This window comes from Pongo abelii, chromosome 11, assembly GCF_028885655.2.
Source record: "Pongo abelii isolate AG06213 chromosome 11, NHGRI_mPonAbe1-v2.0_pri, whole genome shotgun sequence".
Lineage (NCBI taxonomy): Eukaryota > Metazoa > Chordata > Mammalia > Primates > Hominidae > Pongo > Pongo abelii.
Window position 1 is genome coordinate 137,028,558 of NC_071996.2, and position 19,947 is coordinate 137,048,504.

At 36.5% G+C, this 19,947-nt stretch overlaps 1 protein-coding gene across 10 annotated transcripts in view; it reads right to left on the minus strand.

Annotated features, from left to right (window-relative positions):
• USP40 (ubiquitin specific peptidase 40) overlaps positions 1-19,947 on the minus strand; it is a 90,870-nt gene that overhangs the window by 20,145 nt on the left and 50,778 nt on the right. For all 10 annotated transcript variants that reach the window (XM_024243580.3, XM_063713133.1, XM_024243581.2 and 7 more), the window contains 6 exons: positions 17,619-17,672; positions 16,757-16,845; positions 15,108-15,194; positions 4,006-4,042; positions 2,661-2,725; positions 867-941 (listed from right to left, as the gene is read on the minus strand). In XM_024243580.3, the coding sequence (XP_024099348.2) occupies positions 867-941; positions 2,661-2,725; positions 4,006-4,042; positions 15,108-15,194; positions 16,757-16,845; positions 17,619-17,672 (407 nt within the window). The remainder of the gene's footprint in view (positions 1-866; positions 942-2,660; positions 2,726-4,005; positions 4,043-15,107; positions 15,195-16,756; positions 16,846-17,618; positions 17,673-19,947) is intronic.

Consider the following 19,947-nt stretch of genomic DNA (forward strand, 5'->3'; position numbering starts at 1 on the left):
GCTGATATGAGGAGCTCCGCAAGATACAGTAAGTGAATAAAAGCAAACAAAACAAGTGTAAAACAATGTAGCGAATACATTAAAAAGGATATGCACATATTTGCCTTCAGCAAACAAATACATGTAATGTTTTTCTTAGAAGGATACAGGAGGAAAAATCAGCTAACTGTGGCTCTCTCTGCAGAGAAAAGGTGTAGGAGTGATTTCTGCTTTTCATGTCATAGCCTTCTGTACTGTCTGACTTTTCTAATCATCAGCAAATAGTTATCTGAGTCTTGGAATTTGGGGCCATTTGTTTCTCTTTTGGGTTCACCTTTACGTGCATCCTCAGTTTAAAAGAAACGATATTGGTTTTAGAAAGCAGTGCTATGCAATGCTTACGAAAGGGCAGTGAAATGAGCCCTCTCATATGCTACTGCATATAACATCAAGGCTTTAAAGAGGTCACACCTTTGGACTTAGGAATTCCACATTTAGAACTATTTTCAGAAGGACTTATTTCAGTACTATTTATAAAAACAAAATGTTAAAAACAAGGTAAGTTTCCAACAATGAGGCTATAGATGAATTAAATTGGTAAAACATTACCTTGGATATAATGATTATTTTTGGATTTTATGAGAAGGTTAAAATGTCAAATATAAAAAGTAGGAAATGAAAATGTTATATATAATTGATTTTACTTTTGTGTGAGAATATTTACAAGTTAGGAAACATATCTGATTGATAGCATTTGGGGAAAGTTCTCCCTTCTCTTTATGACTGTCTGAATTTCCCCGTTTTCCCTAAATGAGGCTATATCATCTCTGTAATCAGGTAATAATAATTATTACTTATGAGATGTCTATTCAGAAGTAAAATCTTACCGGAGGAGGAAGTTGTCCTTCAATTAAAAGCAAAGTATCTCCAGAACATATCAGAAGTTCTTTCAGTGTTGCATCCTGGGAAGACAGAAATGCTTGTTTGTCACTTATGATTCTGAAAGGAGCAGATCCTTGGATCTTTTTAAAACCCCACGCCTCTATTATCTTTTCAAAAATTAAATGAATAATAAAGCAGATATGGAAGACACAGGAAATAAGCTAAGACTATAAAATCAGTACAGCATTATTTGTTAAATTGTGGGGGCATAAGCTGTAAGTTTGACAAAAGATCTGAGGCAAGGGAGTTAGATGAGATGAGAAATGAGAGACTGATTTACAGAAGATGAAATTTTAATTAATCCTAAAAAGATGGGTTGGATTTGGAAAGCTAGAGAAAATAAGAGAAGGAATTTCTCACAAAAAAAAGGACAAGGGCCAAGTTAAGGTTGATAGTAAATATGGCTTGTTTTGGTAAAGCGCTGAGGCTACACTGATTCGAGTGGAAAGTACCAGGAGGTCACACCGGACTGGATGGGCAGGCACTAACCACAGGACATGGAACAGAAATAAAGGAGCCACACAAGATTTCTGAGGAGATTTTCCAGATCAATTTGACTGCAATACGCATGACATCGAAGCAGGGAACGCCTGGGCCCAGGAAAGCCATAATAATTTAGGTGAGAGGCATACGAAGGCTTGGACCTGGAGCCAAGCGTGGGAATGGTCAGGGAAGGGGTGGAAAAGCTGACAGTTTGGAGGCTGAGAGAAAACATGAAGAATGAAAGATAAGGAGGATAAACCATATTTTACTCTTCAAGATTAGGATGGGAAAGATACCTGGCAAGGCTGGAACGAGAAGCCAGTTCCAAGGGTAATGAGTTGGCTTCTAGCTGAATTCTTTGATGCCAATTTGGGAATTAATAGAGAAGAAAATGCTGAAGCTATTTGGGTAAATATATTCTTCTGATATCCAAATTTTATGTCCTAAAGATGCTTTGAGGTCCACTTCTTACTCCAGGCAGTCAAACTCCTGGCCAGGCCCCAAGAGGGGCCTCTCGCTATTGACTTACTGACTGCTAAACAGCAAACAGCATTCCAGGGCAAGGCCCCAGCATACCTGCCTAAATCAACCTTCTGCTGGCATTCAGTGCCCCTTCTTACAGAACAGGAAGCAGGCAGGTGAAGACTGGGGAAAGGGCGGCTGATCACAGCTCCCTCAGACTCCCCACAGAGCTTTATTTTGGGTCTACTTCTAAGGCTACGCGTTTGAACTGGGAAATATCATGCTATTTGGACCAACAAGATGACTAACCAGATTCCAACTATCCTGTGATAAAATTATTCCTAAGGCTACCCTAAGAGTTTGGCTGGATTGAGAGTGTGGACCAAAGCCTAACTTAGGAATGGTTGGTAAGAAATTCTGCCATTACCTTACAGAGAAACTCTGAGATCAAAACATTCAGGGGCCAAAACTTCAGAGTGTATTATAAAATTCCTTCATGAGCTCAAATGTCATTTGTTCTGTGAAGTTCTCTGCCTTCTCATGAACTGCTCCTCCTAGAGGCATACTCTCATGGCAAGGGGGTTTACCACAGATGTCAGAAATGTTCCCACTGCACTGTGACTTCCCCTTTATCAAAAAACTATAGTAACAAAAAAGTAAAATAGACCCATTCATAGATATTTGTATCCTACAGAAAGTAATTAAAGCTTTCTCATGAGTGGAATGGGTACCTTGTACGAAAATATGACATAAATGTAATCATATGAAAGTACAATGTATAGAAATCATCTTACTTCTTCACATAAAGGCTCCCCAGCTTCATAGCACCAATCCATTTTTCGTAAATGCCAGGCATCTCCTATAAAGGAATCAAAATCGGGATTAAAAAAAAATTCGAGGTTAAGTGAAACGTTGCGTGTAACTTCTAGAAGAATGTCTTGCACCCAGAGCACCTTAACTTCCTTTCCAGATAATAAAGCTATGGGCCTCCACGTTAATGAAGTCTGAGAACAGCAAAGTGTGCTACTGAAATCAGAATGGCTCATCAAGCTCACTGACATGATCTCACCTGGAAAGTTGCTTCAGTTATCTTAGATTTATTTTTTTTCATTCATTTTACATTCCCTCATCTATACCACAAAAATACTGACATGAAACAGAATGCACTGAAATTTGGAATCAATGAAATTGAAAGGAATCAGTGGAAGACTGCGTGGCTCCAGGTGGTGTACATCTTAGCATTATTTCTTTTTACTTTTTTATTTTAAGTTCTGGGGTACATGTGCAGGATGTGCAGGTCTGTTACACAGGTAAACGTGTGCCATGGTGGTTTGCTGCACCTATCAACTCATCACCTAGGTATTAAGCCCAGAATGTATTAGCAATTTTTCCTGATGCTCTCCCTCCCCCACTCCCACCCCCCCCTCCCCACACCAACAGGCCCCAATGTGTGTCATTCCCCTCCCTGTGTCCATGTGTTCTCATTGCTTGGCTCCCACTTATAAGAAAGAACATGTGGTGTCTAGTTTCCTGTTCCTGAATTAGTTTGCTGAGGATAATGACTTCCAGCTCCATCCATGACCCTGCAAAGGACATGATCTCATTCCTTTCTATGGCTGCATAGTATTCCATGGTGTATATGTACCACATTTTCTTTATCCAGTCTATTATTGAAGGGCATTTGGGTTGATTCCATGTCTTTGCTATTGTGAATAGTGCTGCAATGAACATACATGTGCATGTATCTTTATAACAGAATAATTTATATTCCTTTGGGTATATACCCAGTAATGGGATTGCTGGATCAATGGCATTTCTGGTTCTGGGTCTTTGAGGAGTTGCCACACTGTCTTCCACAATGGTTGACCTAATTTACATTCCCACCAACACTGTAAAACATTCCTACTTTGTACCTTTGCTGGATCCTATCTAAGTTCTCTACTCAGAGCTATACCATTAGTTTTCTTTCAGCATGCCAAAAAGAACCAGGAGAATTAATTATGTACATACGGAAGTGTAAACTACTTTTTATTTCTCCACACCCTATAAATTTTTTTTCCTACAACCCTGGAGAAAAAAAAAGTCTAAAAATTTTTTATTAGGCTTTTAAGTAATATGTCATCATGGTAAGTAACTTACCTTGTAGGCCAGATTTCTTCAGCATTAACTTTAAACACTGTAAAGAAAAACAATGTCCAATGTTAGTTTTCTGTTTCTGAGTTACAGTTCTAGGACAAACACCCTTTTTGGACCCTAGGCCTATTTAAGTCTGACTATATTTAATGATTCTTGAATAGGTAAAGATAGACATAGTTAAGAAGATAATACATGAGTCAGCTTTCCTTTCTAAAGGCTAGATGGGGCCAACTCAGGAAGAGGAAAAAGCAGTTTCTGGTGTTTGCAAGCAGGACTTAGTTCAAAGTTTCATCCACCAACTCCCAGGTTTGAACCATGACTTTCTTCCCTATAAGGATTAACTGTGTGTCTTTGGCCAGATATGATTAATCAAGCTAATTTCATAGACATTAAACTCGGAATCCTATAAAAGGCAATTAGCCTTTATTTAACATCCATGAAACACAAGTGATCATATAAAAACTCACAAGAATTGTGCAAGCTGTGACATCATGGCATAATGCAAAAATGAGACAATATTAACAAAAGTTTAAATAAAACAAAAATAGTAATTAAAACAATTTCTTGAGGGAAAAACATTGCTAATTAATTCTTGGACAAGCGAGCAAATACAATTTTATTTCTATTACACTAGAGCAAAAGAAAGCAAAAATAAGGACAGTCACTGCTGTACTGTTTGTAATAAAAGACAAATGGCAAAAAAAACCCCCACCAAAATACACATTAATGGGAGATTTTTTAAAAAGTAGGAAATGTCTTAAAGCAGTTCAAAGAAAAAAACAGATTCATATATATTGGTCTTAAAAGATCTTTAAAATATTTTGAGTGAAACAAAGTTCTAGTATAATACATGCAAAGTGATCCTATTTATAATTTAAAAGAAATCACAGAAGCAAAGCACACTCTTCATTTCTATATGTATGTATATAGACACATGCTGGTATAGGCACAGCAAAGGTCTGGAGGGACACACACTCTACTGCTATGGATAAGATGATGTTATCTGATTGCAACAGTGACTTCTAGAGAAAGGACTAGAATAGAGTGGTAACCAAGGGGGATTGTTAATCCCCTAGAAGTTTAAAAAGTGAGAAGAAATCCATGATTACTTGTATGACAAAAAATAAAATAAGGCTTTAAAATATAATATAGATTGTTTAGAAAATAAAACAATAAAAACACAGTATACTAAAATATGGTGGATGAATGAAAGCAAGCTTATATTCTAAGAAAACTTAGTCTTAAACATTGTATTTAAGAAAAACAATCAAACAATGGAGCAATCAACTTAACTGTGTTTTAGGAAGGGGAAACAGCATAAAAGCCTTATTTCAGAAACAGCAAGAAGGCCAGTGTGGCTGAAGCACAGTGAGTAAGAGGGGGAAATGGTTGGAGGTTTGAAAATACAACAAAAATGATACCAGAGAACCAGATCACATAGGCCCTTGTGCAGACATTCAAGACTTCACCTCTTACTCTGGGTAAAATGGGAAACCACAGGAGGGTTGTGAGTATAGGAGTGACTAATCTCTCTTACATTTTAAAGGATCACTCCACCTTTTTGTAAGAATAGACCCTGGGAAGTGCAAGGCTATAAGGAAGGAGGTCAGTTAGGAAGCTGATGGATGAAATTCATTTCAGATGAAAAAGATGACAGGTTTGACAGGGTGGTAGCAATGAACAGAATGAGATGTGGTCAGATCCTAGATAAATTTTGATGGTAGAACCAAAAAGATGTCCTTGTGAAACTGAATGTGAAGTAAGAAAGAGAAGAATCAAGGATGACTTCAAGGCTTTCAGCCTAAGCAAGTAAAAAATGGAGTTGCCATTAACTGAAAAAGAGAAAAATATGAGCGGGTTATGTTTCAGGGGGAATAAGAAGAGTTTTACTGTGAATATGTTCTTGGTTTGGATGATTGTTAGACAACCAAGTGGCAGTTGGATGTTCTGGGCCAAGGTCCAATCTAAGAACTGGGCAGCAGAATGCTCAAAGATAGAGAAGAGGAGGAGACAGCAAACTGAGAAGGGTAGGCCAGTGGGATATAAGGAAAACCTGGAGTTGTGGTCTTTTGGAGCCCAGTGACAAAAGTGTTTCAAAGAATAGAGTCATCAGGTACATCAAATGTTGCTGATAGAGCAAGTAAGATGAAGAGTAAAAACTGCTCACTGGACATAGTAATGTGGAGGCCACTAATGACCCTGACATAAGTTGTTTCAGTGACATAGCAAGGAACAAGTCTGCCTGCAAGGGGTTCAACAGACTACAGAAAGGAAGATATATCACTTTTGAAAAGTTCTGTGGTTTCTTTCCTTGAAATTAAAAAATGTAAAGTTAAAAAGGCCAGTAAAAAACTGGGAAAATACGTGCAGAAAATAGTAAAATGATCCTCAAATACCCATCACCCAGTCCCAATTACAAGTTCAGTATCCCTTATTTGAAATACTTAGGACTAGAAGTGTTGGATTTAAAAAAAAATTTTGGAATATCTGCATTATACTTACCAGCTAAGTAACCTCAATCCAAAAATCTAAATATGAAATGCTCCAATGAATATTTTCTTTGAGTGTCATGTCAAAGGGTCAAAAAGTGCTCAAAAAGTTTTGGATTTTGCAATCTGGCAGTGGCCCTGCCTCCCCAGACAGAGCGCTGCACAGCCGCCTGGCCCACACATGCCTGCACCCAGCCCAATAGCAAGTGTGGCAGTATCCCCCTCCCCAGAGAGACCAACACACAGCTATGCTCAGGCTGTGCTTGGTTTCAGCACAAACCAGCACCCTTTCCTCCACCAAACCATGTCACCTCTGTCACAAACACCTGTAACCTAGGAAATTGAGGCAACTGCACACATCATTAATGAGGATTACAGCTGAAGAACTGGTGTAGGGATCATGCTACTGAGCCCACCAAGAACCAAAGCCAACAACACATCATTTCCAACAGACACCCTAGAATCCATCTATAGGAAAAAGCTCCTCCCTACAAAAGCTACTCTATAAAATTGGAAAAAGTAAGTGTTCAAGTAAATGTGAAGATATCAACATAAGAAGACAAAACATGAAGGGCCAAGGAAAGGTGATATTCTGAAAGGAACACAATAAGTCTCCAGTAACAAACCCCGAAGAAAAGTATATTTATGAAATGCCTGAAAAGAAATTCAAAACAATGATCTTAAGGAAACTCATAAACAAGAGAATGCAGACAAACAATCCAAAATTCAACAAAATCAGAAAAAATAATTCATAATCTGAATCAGAAGTTCATCAGAGAAAGAATTTCTGAACTTGAAGACAGGTCTTTTGAAATAACCCGGTCAGAAGAATAAAAAGAATTAACAATTTAAAAAGAATGAAGAAAGCCTATAGGACCAACAAGACACCATTAAATGAACAAGTTTTCTCATCGTAGAAGTGCCAGGGGGAGAATAAATGACAAAAGACACAGAAAATCTATTTAATTAAATAATAGGTGAAAAATTCCCAAGTCTGGGAGAGATACGGACATCCAGATCCAGAAAGCTCACAGGTTCCCCAATTAGATTCAACACAAAAAGATCCTCTTTGGGCACTTTATAATAAGACTCTCAAAAGTTAAAGACAAAAAGAGAATTCTGAAAGCTACAAGATAAAAGCATTAAGTCACATATAAGGGAATCCCCAGTAGATTATCAGTGGATTTCTTAGCAGAAACCTTGCAGGCCAGAAGAAAATGGGGGTAATATAGAAAGAAAAAAACACTGTCAGCCAAGAATATTATATCCAGCAAAGCTATCCTTCAGAAATAAAGGCGAGATATAAATCTCAGATAAGCAAAAGCTAAAGGAATTTATGACCACTAGACCAATCTTACAAGAAAATACTTAAGGGAGCGCTACAACTGGAAACAAAAGGATGATAATTTCTATCATGAAAATACACGAAAGTATAAAACTCACAAGTATAGGTAAATTCATAATCATACTTGGAATACCCCAGTGTTGCAATGGTGCTATATAAATTTATCAATCCTCTTCCATGAAGGTTTAAAGTCAAAACAGTCAAAAACAACAACAGTTACAATTAGTGGCTAAGGACACAATAAAGATGTAAATTAAGGCAACAAAAACATAAATTGTAGAGGGAAGGGAAAAAATTCTACACTATTTTCATATGACCAAAGTTGAGTTGGATACAGCTTAAAATAGTCTGTTATAAGTACAAGACTCTCTATCTTAGTGCCACAGTAACCACAAAGAAAGAAATGACAGAAAATACACAAATAAGAAAGAGAAAAGAAACAAAGCTTAGCACCATAGACAACCATCAAACCACAGAAGTAAACTACTAGAAAGGAAGGAAAAGATCTACAAAACAACCAGAAAACAATTAACAAAATGGCAGGAGTAAGTTCTTACTTATCAATAATAACCTTGATTAAATTCTTCAATTAAAAGATATAAGAGTGACTGAATGGGTTAAAAAAAAGAAGACCCAACTATATGTTGCCTAAAAAAGACTCACCTCACTGTTAAAGACAAACATAGACTGAAAGTGAAGGGATGGAAAAAGATAGTCCATGCAAATAGAAACCAAAAGTGAGCGAGAGTAGCCACATTTATGTCAGATAAAATAGACTTTAACTCAAAAACTGTAAAAGGTCATTATAATTGATAATGGTCACTGTAGGAGAAGGTCATTATATAATAACTTATTATATAATCTATAATGATATAAAGGGATTCAATGAGAGGATATAACAATTGTAAACATATATGCAAACACCACCAGAACACCCAAATATATAAAGCAAATATTATTAGACCTCTAGGGGAACAAGACTGCAATACAATAATAGTAGGGACTTCAACACCTCACTTTCAATAATGGAAAGATCATCGAGACAGAAAATCAACAAAGAAACATTAAACTTAAACTGCACCATAGACCAAATGGAGCTAACAGATATTTATAGAACAGTCCATCAAGAGCTGCAGGATATACATTCTTGTCAACTGCACAGAGAATATTATCCATGATAGATCACACATTAAACCACAAAACGAGTCTTAATACATTTAAGACAGAGATCATATCAAGTATCTTTTCTAACCACAATAAAACTAGAAATCAAAAAGAAAAACTTTGAAAACCTTACAAATACATGGAAATTAAACACGCTTCCAAAGAACCAATAAGTCAATGAAGAAAGTAAAAGGGAAATTTTAAAATGCCTTGAGACTAAAATAGAAACATATTATATCAAAACCCATGGGATACAGCAAAAACAGTTCTAAGAGGGAAGTTCACAGCAATAGATGCCTAGATCAAAAATGAAGAAAGACTTCTAATAAACAACCTAACCATGAACCTCAAGGAACTAGAAACATAAGGACAAACTACACCCAAAAGAAGCAGAAGGGAATAATAAAGCTCAGAGCAGAAATAAACAAAGTAGGAACTAATAAAACAATTCAAAAGAGAAACAAAATTAAAAACTGGTTCTTTTAATAGATAAAATTGGCAAACCTTTAGCTAGACTTAGAAAAAAAGAGTGAAGACTCAAATAAAGTCAGAGATGAAAATCAGACATTACAATTGATACCACAGACATACAAAGGATCATAAGAGACTACTTATGATCATGAACAACTACTTGCCAATAAATTTAAAAACATAGAAGAAATGGATAAATTCCTGGACATATACAATATACTAAGATTAAATGATGAAGAAATAGAAAATCTGAACAGGCCAACAACAAGTGAGAAAATGCTTTCAGTAATAAAGTCTTTCATCAAAGAAAAGCTGAGGACCTAATGGCTTCACTGCTGAATTCTACCAAACATTTAAAGAATACCAATTCTCCTCAAACTACTCCAGAAAATTGAAAAGTTGTGAATATTTCCAAACTCATTTTATGAGGCCAGCATTATCCTGATTCCAAAACCAGATGTAGATTCAACAACAAAAAAAGAAAACTATAGGCCAATATCCCTGATGAACATAGATGTAAAAACTGTGAACAAGATATTAGCAAACTGAATTTAACAAGCACATTAAAAAGACCATTCATAATTATCAAGTGGTATTCATCCCAAGGATGAAAAAATGCATAAGGAACCACAAAAAAACCCAAATAGTCAAAGCAATTGTGAGCAAAAAGAACAGAGCTGGAGGCACTATACTGCCTTACTTCAAAATATACTACAAAGCAAAAGTAACCAAAACAGCATGGTACTGGCAAAAAGTCTGACACATAGGCCAATGCACCAGAATAAAGAGCCCAGAAATAAATTCACATACTTAACAGCTAACTGATTTTTGATAGATGTGCCAAGAACACACATTGGGAAAATGATAGTCTCTTCAACAAATGGTTCTGGGAAAACTGGATCTCCATATGCAGAATAATGAGACTAGATTCCCTAACTCTCACTAAATACAAAAATCAACTCAAAATGGTTCAAATGGTTAAATGTAAAACCCAAAACGATGAAACTACTAAAGGAAAACATAGGGGGAACACTATGACACTGGGTTAGGCAAGAATAAGCTTTGGTTGCCTCAAAAGCACAGGCAACAAAAGAACATAGACAAATGGGATTATATCAAACTAAAAAGCTTTTGTACAGCAAAAGAAACAACAGAGTAAAGAGACAACCTACAGAATTGGAGAAATGTTTGCAAAGTATAAATCTAACAAAGGGGGCTGGGCGTGGTTGCTCGCACCTGTAATCCCAGCACTTTGGGAGGCTGAGATGGGCAGATCACTTGAGTTCAGGAGTTCAAGACCAGCCTGGGCAACATGGTGAGACACCGCCTCTACCGAAAATACAAAAAAAAAAAAAAAAAAAAAGCTGGGCACAGTGGCATATACCTGCGATCCCAGCTACTTCGGAGGCTGAGATGGAAGGATCACTTGAGCCCTGGGGGCAGAGGTTGCAGTGAGCTGAGATCACCCCACTGCATGCCAGCCTGGGTGACCAGAGCAAGACTATCTTAAAAAAAAAAATCTAACAAAGAGTTAATATCCGGAATATATTATATAAGGAACTTAAACAATTCAACAGCAAAAAAAAGTACCTGATTTAAAAATTGGCAAAAGACTTTAGTAAACATTTCTCAAAAGACACACAAATGGCCAACAGGTACACACACAAAAAATGCTCAACATCACAAATCATAAAGGAAATGTAAATCAAAACCACAATGAAGTACCATCTCACTCCAGTTAGAATGGCTACTATCAAAAAAACAAGAGAAAACATGTATTTACAAGAATGTGGTGAAAAGGGAACATTTATGCACTGTTGGTGAGACTGTAAATTAGTACGGCCATTATAGAAAACAGTACGGATGTTCCTCACAAAATTAAACACAGAACTATCATGTGATTCACCAATCCCACTACTGGGTATGTGTCCAAAGGGTATGAAATCAGTGTGTCAAAGAGATATCTGCACTCCCATGTTTACTGGAGCATTATTTACAATCGCCAAGATATCGAATCAACCTAAGCATCCAACAGTGGATGAATAGGTAAGGAAAATGTGGTATATATACACAACAGGGTACTATTCAGCCATAAAAAAGAATAAAATCCTGTTATTTGTGACAACATGGATGAACCTGGAAGACATCATGTTAAGTGAATGAAGCCAGGCACAGAAAGGCTGATCCGTAATATGACCTCACTCATATGTGGAATCTTAAAAAAAAAAAAAAAAGAGTTGACATCATAGAAGCAGAGAGAAACAGTAGTTACTAGTTACTGAGGGGGAGATGTAAGGGGAGGATGGGAGAGGGTGGTCAACAGGTACAAAGTTACAATCTAATAGGAGGAATAAGCTCTAGTGTTCTATTGCACAGTAGGGTGATGATGGTTAACAGTAAGGATTGTATATTAAAAAATAGTTAGAAAAGCTCTTGAGTGTTCTCACCACCAAGAAATGCTAAGTGCATGAGGTAATGAGTATGCTAAATACCCTGATTTAATCATTATAAAACACATATATGTACCAGAATATTAAAATGTACCCCATAAATATGTGTCAATTTAATTTTTTTAAAATAGTTTCAGATTTTGGAGCATTTTGGATTTTGGATTTTGGGATCAGGGATGCTTAACTTGTATTGCCATGGCCAGTTTTATGTGTCAATAACCCACTCACTTTCCCTGCCCTTGCTCCAGAGTTTTTTGAAGCAAATGCCAGATATATAATTTCATTTGTAAACATTTATTATGCATCTCTAAAAGATATTTTTAAAAACCTAAAATGATTATGACAGCTAAAAAATTAAGAATTCCTTAATACCAACAAATATCCAACTAATGTTCACATTTCTCTACTTTCTCTTAAATTATTACTAAAGTTCCTTCCTTTGGCTTGAGTTAGGGTCCAAAGAAGTCCATACATTGCAACTGGTTGCTATGTCTTTTAAGCCTCTTTTGACCTATAGGTTGTCCTTGTCCCCTGCCATTTATCTTTTGTAGAAGAGTTTTCTGATCTACATTTGGCTAATTGCAGACCTGTGATGAATTTAACCTGTTCCTATGCCTCCTGTATTTCCTATAAATTGGTAGTTAGACCTAGAGGCTTATTCAGATTCAGGTCTGGTTGTTTGGTTTTTTGCAATAAGGGCATGGGTATTGTTCTGAATTTCTATGTTGTCTGAGTGTTGCTGTTTTTTGGGCTAGCAATCTTTGAGGATCATTGCCTAGGTTCATTAATTTATTAGGAGTTGAAAAAATGTGAAATTCTAAAATGTCTTCTTCATTTATTAGTTGGAATATGTTTATAAATAAAACTTACCATTATCTGCTTAGCTACCCTGGGATATAGTTTGCAAGGGAAAAACAGGAAAAAAATGCTTTATTTTTTACCTTTATGGTTGCCTAGCATCCATTATAGGTAACAGTGCATATTTTTGTATAGGATCATTATGAACTCACAGATTTACAGATTTTATGTACTTGTTTCAATTGATTTTTATTATTTTTCTCACTCATGTTCAAATTGTCTCATCTTTGACTAGTGGGCTCCTCAATCTCTTTGATGATTCCAATAGTCTTTGTTAGTGGCTTCACTGCTTTCTGTGATGGTAAGATGTTTCAGGCTCATCTTACACATTTCCTGACCTAGATATATAATCAGCTATTATTCTAAGATGCCCTGGTTCCTGTTCATAGAAAATGGTATTTGGCAGCCATAATCTGGGTGCTAGGGGTACTCTGCTGCTACCAGGTTGGTCACTCTTTCTAACCTGTATCAGGGGACAGAGCTGGAAAAAAAAATTTTTTTAAAAAAATATATGAAGTTCATACAGATTTTTCTATTTCAAATTCAGGAGAACAGGTTTTTTTAAACCACATTGATTTTATTTGTCTCTCTGTTTTCTAATACTAAAGGTCTCAGTTCTCAATAACAGCAATATAATTATTTACTTTATTACATACACACATATATACAAACATTCATACCACTGTGTGTGTATATAAATACTAGAAAAAATATGCCGAAATGTTAATATTGGTAGGATAAAGAATAATGATAGGTTTTCATTTTTTTCTTTTAATCAATTTCCGCATATTCAACATTTCTATAATAAAAAAGTATTATTGATAGAAAGAAAAAAATTGTAATCTTTTTTTTTTCTTTTTATTATTATTATTATTATACTTTAGGCTCTATGGTACATGTGCGCAACGTGCAGGTAAGTTACATATGTATACATGTGCCATGCTGGTGCGCTGCACCCACCAACTCGTCATCTAGCATTAGGTATATCTCCCAATGCTATCCCTCCCCCCTCTCCCCACCCCACAACAGTCCCCGAAGTGTGATGTTCCCCTTCCTGTGTCCATGTGTTCTCATTGTTCAATTCCCACCTATGAGTGAGAATATGCGGTGTTTGGTTTTTTGTTCTTGCGATAGTTTACTGAGAATGATGATTTCCAATTTCATCCATGTCCCTACAAAGGACATGAACTCATCATTTTTTATGGCTGCATAGTATTCCATGGTGTATATGTGCCACATTTTCTTAATCCAGTCTATCATTGTGAACAGGCAACCTACAAAATGGGAGAAAATTTTCGCAACCTACTCATCTGACAAAGGGCTAATATCCAGAATCTACAATGAACTCCAACAAATTTACAAGAAAAAAACAAACAACCCCATCAAAAAGTGGGCGAAGGACATGAACAGACACTTCTCAAAAGAAGACATTTATGCAGCCAAAAAACACATGAAAAAATGCTCACTATCACTGGCCATCAGAGAAATGCAAATCAAAACCACAATGAGATACCATTGCACACCAGTTAGAACGGCAATCATTAAAAAGTCAGGAAACAACAGGTGCTGGAGAGGATGTGGAGAAATAGGAACACTTTTACACTGTTGGTGGGACTGTAAACTAGTTCAACCCTTGTGGAAGTCAGTGTGGTGATTCCTCAGGGATCTAGAACTAGAAATTCCATTCGACCCAGCCATCCCATTACTGGGTATATACCCAAAGGACTATAAATCATGCTGCTATAAAGACACATGCACACGTATGTTTATTGCGGCATTATTCACAATAGCAAAGACTTGGAACCAACCCAAAAATTGTAATCTTATTTAAAATTTCCAGTTGAGGCTGAGTGGAGTGGCTCATGCCTGTAATCCCAGCACTTTGGGAGGCTGAGGCGGGTGGATCACTTGAGGTCAGGAGTTTGAGACCAGCCTGGCTAACATGGAGAAACCCCATCTCTACTAAAAATACAAAAATTAGCCAGGTGTGGTAGCAGGTAACTGTAATCCCAGCTACTCAGGAGGCTGAGGCAGGAGAATCACTTGAACCCGGGAGGCAGAGGTTGCAGTGAGCTGAGATCATGCCACTGTACTCCAGCCTGGGTGACAGAGTTGAGACTCTGTCTAAAAAAAAAAAAAAAAATCTAGTTGGTTCACCAATTTTCAAGCTCCCAAAATAATTCCTCTAGTGAGTACATATAATTCTCTAAAGTATATCATATTAGGCCTAGTTTAGGACCTTCAAATCTTAACACAGGATACCACTATTCCTCACAGCAAACATACAAACACACACAGCCTCTGAAAACAAAAGGTAAAATTACTTACATCTCTCACAGATATTGTTTCTTCTACTATGATTTCCATTTCTGTCCCAGGTTGAACGTCACTCCCCATTGCAAAAAACAGGAACAACTAATATCAAGACAGATGTGTAAATGCAATTTAATCTGAATTTTAAAATCCAATAAATGTATTATTTACTTTCAAAAATGTAAAGCCAAGGGCCCATGAAACTTTAACAAAAAATCTCAATTTATATGAAAATACGACTATGATTAATAACTTAATGTTACAATTTAAGCAATAATTATGCCTACCCAGAAGTATAAATTGTTTCATCATCAATGTTTTTTACTCCTAATAAATGTCTCTCACATACACTACTTCTTTTTCTTTCTTTTTTTTTGAGATGGAGTTTTGCTCTTGTTGCCCAGGCTGGGGTGCAGTGGAGCGATCTTGGCTCACTGCAACCTCTGCCTCCCAAGTTCAAGCGATTCTCCTACCTCAGCCTCCCATGTAGCTGGGATTCCAGGTGCATGCCACTACGTCCGGCTAATTTTTTGTTTTAGTAGAGGCAGGGTCTCACCATGTTGGCCAGGCTGGTGTTGAACTCCTGACTTCAGGTGACCCACCCGCCTCAGCCTTCCAAAGGGTTGGGATTACAGATGTGAGCCACCGCGCCCGGCCAACATACACTATTTCTTCTACTATGATCTCCATCTCTGTCTCGATCACTCCCAAAAGGAATTTGTAATTACTACACACAGTTAGCATTAGTTTTTTCTGAGTCACTTGGTTATGATTTTATTTTCTGCCAAGGGATTCAAATATTACAATTCTCAAGACTCCAAAGGAAAAATACAAATCTGATCTCTTATTCAGTTCCTTATAGCCCTGCTTTTCCTTTCTAACTCAACCTCACTTGTCATGTTTTCCCTCCTATCAGCTTGTCATGCACTACTATTTGCTGGAGTTCAGGGGAAAGCAAGTTAAGGGGGAAGTGGTCGGGAAAGTAACGAAGTGAATTTGGGAACCATGGGCAACCTGATTCGAGTCCAGATTACCCTGCTACAGGGTATTCACAATAAGAATATCCTTATGATTTCTGCACTGTAATAAGCTGATTAGCTGGGTATGGCTTCTGGCAAAGGTCAAACCTGATGGTGTTTTATACTGAAAATGGACACTGATAAAGACAAGGGGAAAGGGAGGCTGCTCTGAGACTATTATATTAGTGCAGAGAGTAATTAAGTCCAAAATTAATAAACTGTGTTTCATTAAACCTAAAATGCTACTGAGTGTTAGACTTACTATTTTCTGTACCAGTGCCAGCTATAACTGCAGAACGTCCCTGACTGTAAGATGCAACCTCATCTCACAGATGTAAAAACATGGGAAAAAGAAGGTATATCTTAGAACTTAGGAAATATAGTGGTTGAAAGTGGTGGCCACTCAACATTAAAGATTCCTTTTAACCACAAAATCTTCATAGAAAAAGAAACATAAATATGTTTTGGCATAATATTTTATATTTAAACATCTAGAACTATAAGGATATATTCCTAAAATAAAATGTATGATTTAAGAAAAAAACTTTTAGAGAAAAACAATATTACTGGAGTAGTTAAGGTACTAGTTATAATTCTGGTTATGGAAGGGTTGATTTTGTTTTGAAACAGGTGACCTTATTTTACCTGAGACGAACTTGGTGCTTTTCCAAGACACAGTCCCAATGAACTTCCCATCTTCAATTCTGCTTCCTTCAAAGTATAGCTGTCCGGCACTTAAAAAAATTTTGATAACATGATGAAGGTTATTAATTCCTAGCTCTCTAAGAAAAATAAATACTGAAATCAGTAGTAGTTCTTTGGAAATCCAGAATATCAAGAACGAAGAAAAATGAGTTGCACTTCAGGCAAAAGGATTACATGCACTAAGATTAGGTTTGATTTTCAATTTCCATACTCTAGGATATTTTGTTCCTGTTTTCTATATAACAATGCTAAATGGAAGCTATGAATATCTAGTTTCCTACTTAATAAAAATGACTTGTTCAAAGAGCTGTTGTTTATATGGATTAAAAGCCAGATAATCCAAATCAATCCATAAATGAAGAAGTAGCTTCTTTGAAGTTTAAAGTTGAGATTGTTATTACCATCAATAATTAGGCTCATCCATGACTAAATTAAATCTAATGGTAAGAGGTGATACAGAGATGAGAACTGAAGATTTTATTTCATAATTGGTATCACAATAAAATTCGCAAAAAAATGGAAAAATTTTGAAAATAAAGCTGGAAAAAATATAACTAGATCAAACCCGTGACTAAAATGAGAATCAGATAATCAGAAAGAATGGTGTTTCATTTAGAAAACAGAAGTGTTTGTTTCTGGTTAAGGTTTTCTGTAATGTAAGGGTAAGATACCTGGATGAAAATATGTCCTATAAATCAGTTTCCAAAAGGTAATTTTTAAATATTAGGTATTGGAGGCCACTATTTATCAAGAAAGACAGATGAGTATAAGCCACCTTTTGAAAGTTATCAAAAAGATTTACCTGGACAAAGAAGCTTCCCATGTCTATCAATAGGTCTCAAACAGCTGTTGTCAGCTATATATAAAAGGAATATTATTTTTCTTAGCATATTATTTTTCTTAGAGAGCTAGGAATTAATAACCTTCATCCTATTATCAAAATAAAAGGAAGCTGGTTACAGCATCAAACACAGAAAACAAAAGAGAGATGCTCTATTGTGTTAATTAGCAGAAAACTACAGAAAGCTAAAAACAAAAACAAACCAAAAACTCCCCAACAACCAAAGAAAAAACCCCAAAGTAAGTACAGGCAGTCTTTGTTTTGTGCAGTAGTGCAAGACTAAAAGTACCAGGTGAAACTGTGCAAAACAATCTTAATCAATGGAAAAATTACAATCGTTCCATGACACTTAAAAATTTTTGTTGAAACACTTAAAACCCTCTTCGTTATTAATATTATACATGTATTGGGAAAGGAAAAAACAGTAAAACCAATATTTAGACTATAATTTAAAATACTAGAATCTTTGAGAATTACAATGTTTTCTGTCTTTGTAAATTACATATGAAGAGTAGTTTAAGCAGGGCTTGGTTTCTTCTCATTGTATAGCTTATAATATGGAGTGACATCTTTCCTGTCCTGTGGCAAACTGTCATACTCCTTTCTAAGTGTGGATCAGCTTCCAATATCTAGAGTCTCTTGAGTGACAGCAGGGTCAACATTCTCAGAGGTAGCTGCTGCTTCTATAACTCCATATACTTTTGTTTCTTTGTGTACTTTCTTCTCTGTTGGTCAATTCCCTCTTTTGATTATGTATTCTTGTAAAATGTCATGGTGGTGGGTTTAGCACTGCAACACAACTACATGCTTTGCTGTCTGTGTAGTGAAGTGAAGTGTACATGCAGTGACAAACCACCAGCAGACTTGAAAGAAGTGAAGTGAATGGTTACTGCTGGTGGTACACATGTGTTATTTATGTGATTAACTGTGCCCTGAAGAGCTGGCAGTCAAGTGTGTACTTTATTCAGTTACAGTTAATATACCATATACCATGGTTGCTGAAATTTTAACCATCTTGCTGGGGGACTGATGTTATATAACTAAATGGTAGTAATGAAATTTGTGCATGTCAGAACAGTACAAGCAGACTGCCTATATTTAAAATATGTTGGGTGATTTTATGCTTATTAAATGGGCCAGCATGTGCTATGTTTGAGGATACAGATTCTTGCTTTGGAAGAATATATTTCCTCAAGATCCCCTGGTGCTTGGAAGGGGCATACCAAGTTTTCAGTTCAAACAGAATTCTTAAAAAGTAGGACATAAATTGGAGGGGTGGGGGAAGGTTTAGTGTTCTGTATAGACAACAATGGTATGAACCTTAGAAGTTCTAACTTTATTAGACCACAGCAGAATCTCTTTCTGAGATTCCTGAGTTCAATATCTTGTATTACAGTAATATGAGGCTAGCATACAATTCTCACATAAATCTCTTGTCAATGGAAACAATTTACTTGAAGAGTTCCCCAACTTAAAAAGTGCTTTTAAAATACTTTTAAAGTCTCTTTAAAATCTGTTGGTTTTCACTGAACAGGTACTTACTGTATATTGTCTATGTGCCAGGCACTGTGCTAGAAACTGGAAATATAGTGGTAAGCAAAGCAGTGTAAACTCAGTCCTCACAGAACCTTGTCTAATGGGGGACGTGGATGTTAAAAACACAAATAAAAGGGCAGCTACAGTGATAAACGCTATGAAGGAAAAGTACAGGGTATTAGGAGAGTACATCAGCAAGACTAACTGGGATTGTGTGGTCAGGGATGAAAGGAGAAGGAACATTTCAGATGAGACCAAATAAACAGCTGAAGTTAAAAGCAAAGGGAAGAGAGTTGAAAGAGAGACTGAGCACTAAGAAGTCTTGGGGGTTAAAGAGAGCTTGTGCACTGAGAAACGCAGAAAAGTCAGCATGGGAAGTGAGTTGTGAGTACGCAGAAAAGCAGATCACAACAAGGTTACAGTTAAGCAGGGGTCAAATTATTCAGGTTCTTGTAGGCTAGGTTAAGGAATTAACCTAAGTGCAATGGAAAGCACTAAAGGGCTTTGTGTAGAGGAGTGACAGGATCTAATTCCCACGTATTGACGATGATCAAATGGTTTGGAGAGGGGCAAGAGTGGAAGAAGGGAGACAAGTTACAGGGGGTGACAACAAACTATGCATTTATAAACCAATGACTTTTAATGGACTTTACTGAGTTATAATTTTCTTATAATAAAATACATCTGGTTTAAATGTACAGTTAATAGTTTGATAAGTACATAAACATCTGGTAACCACCAGCAAACTGAGGTA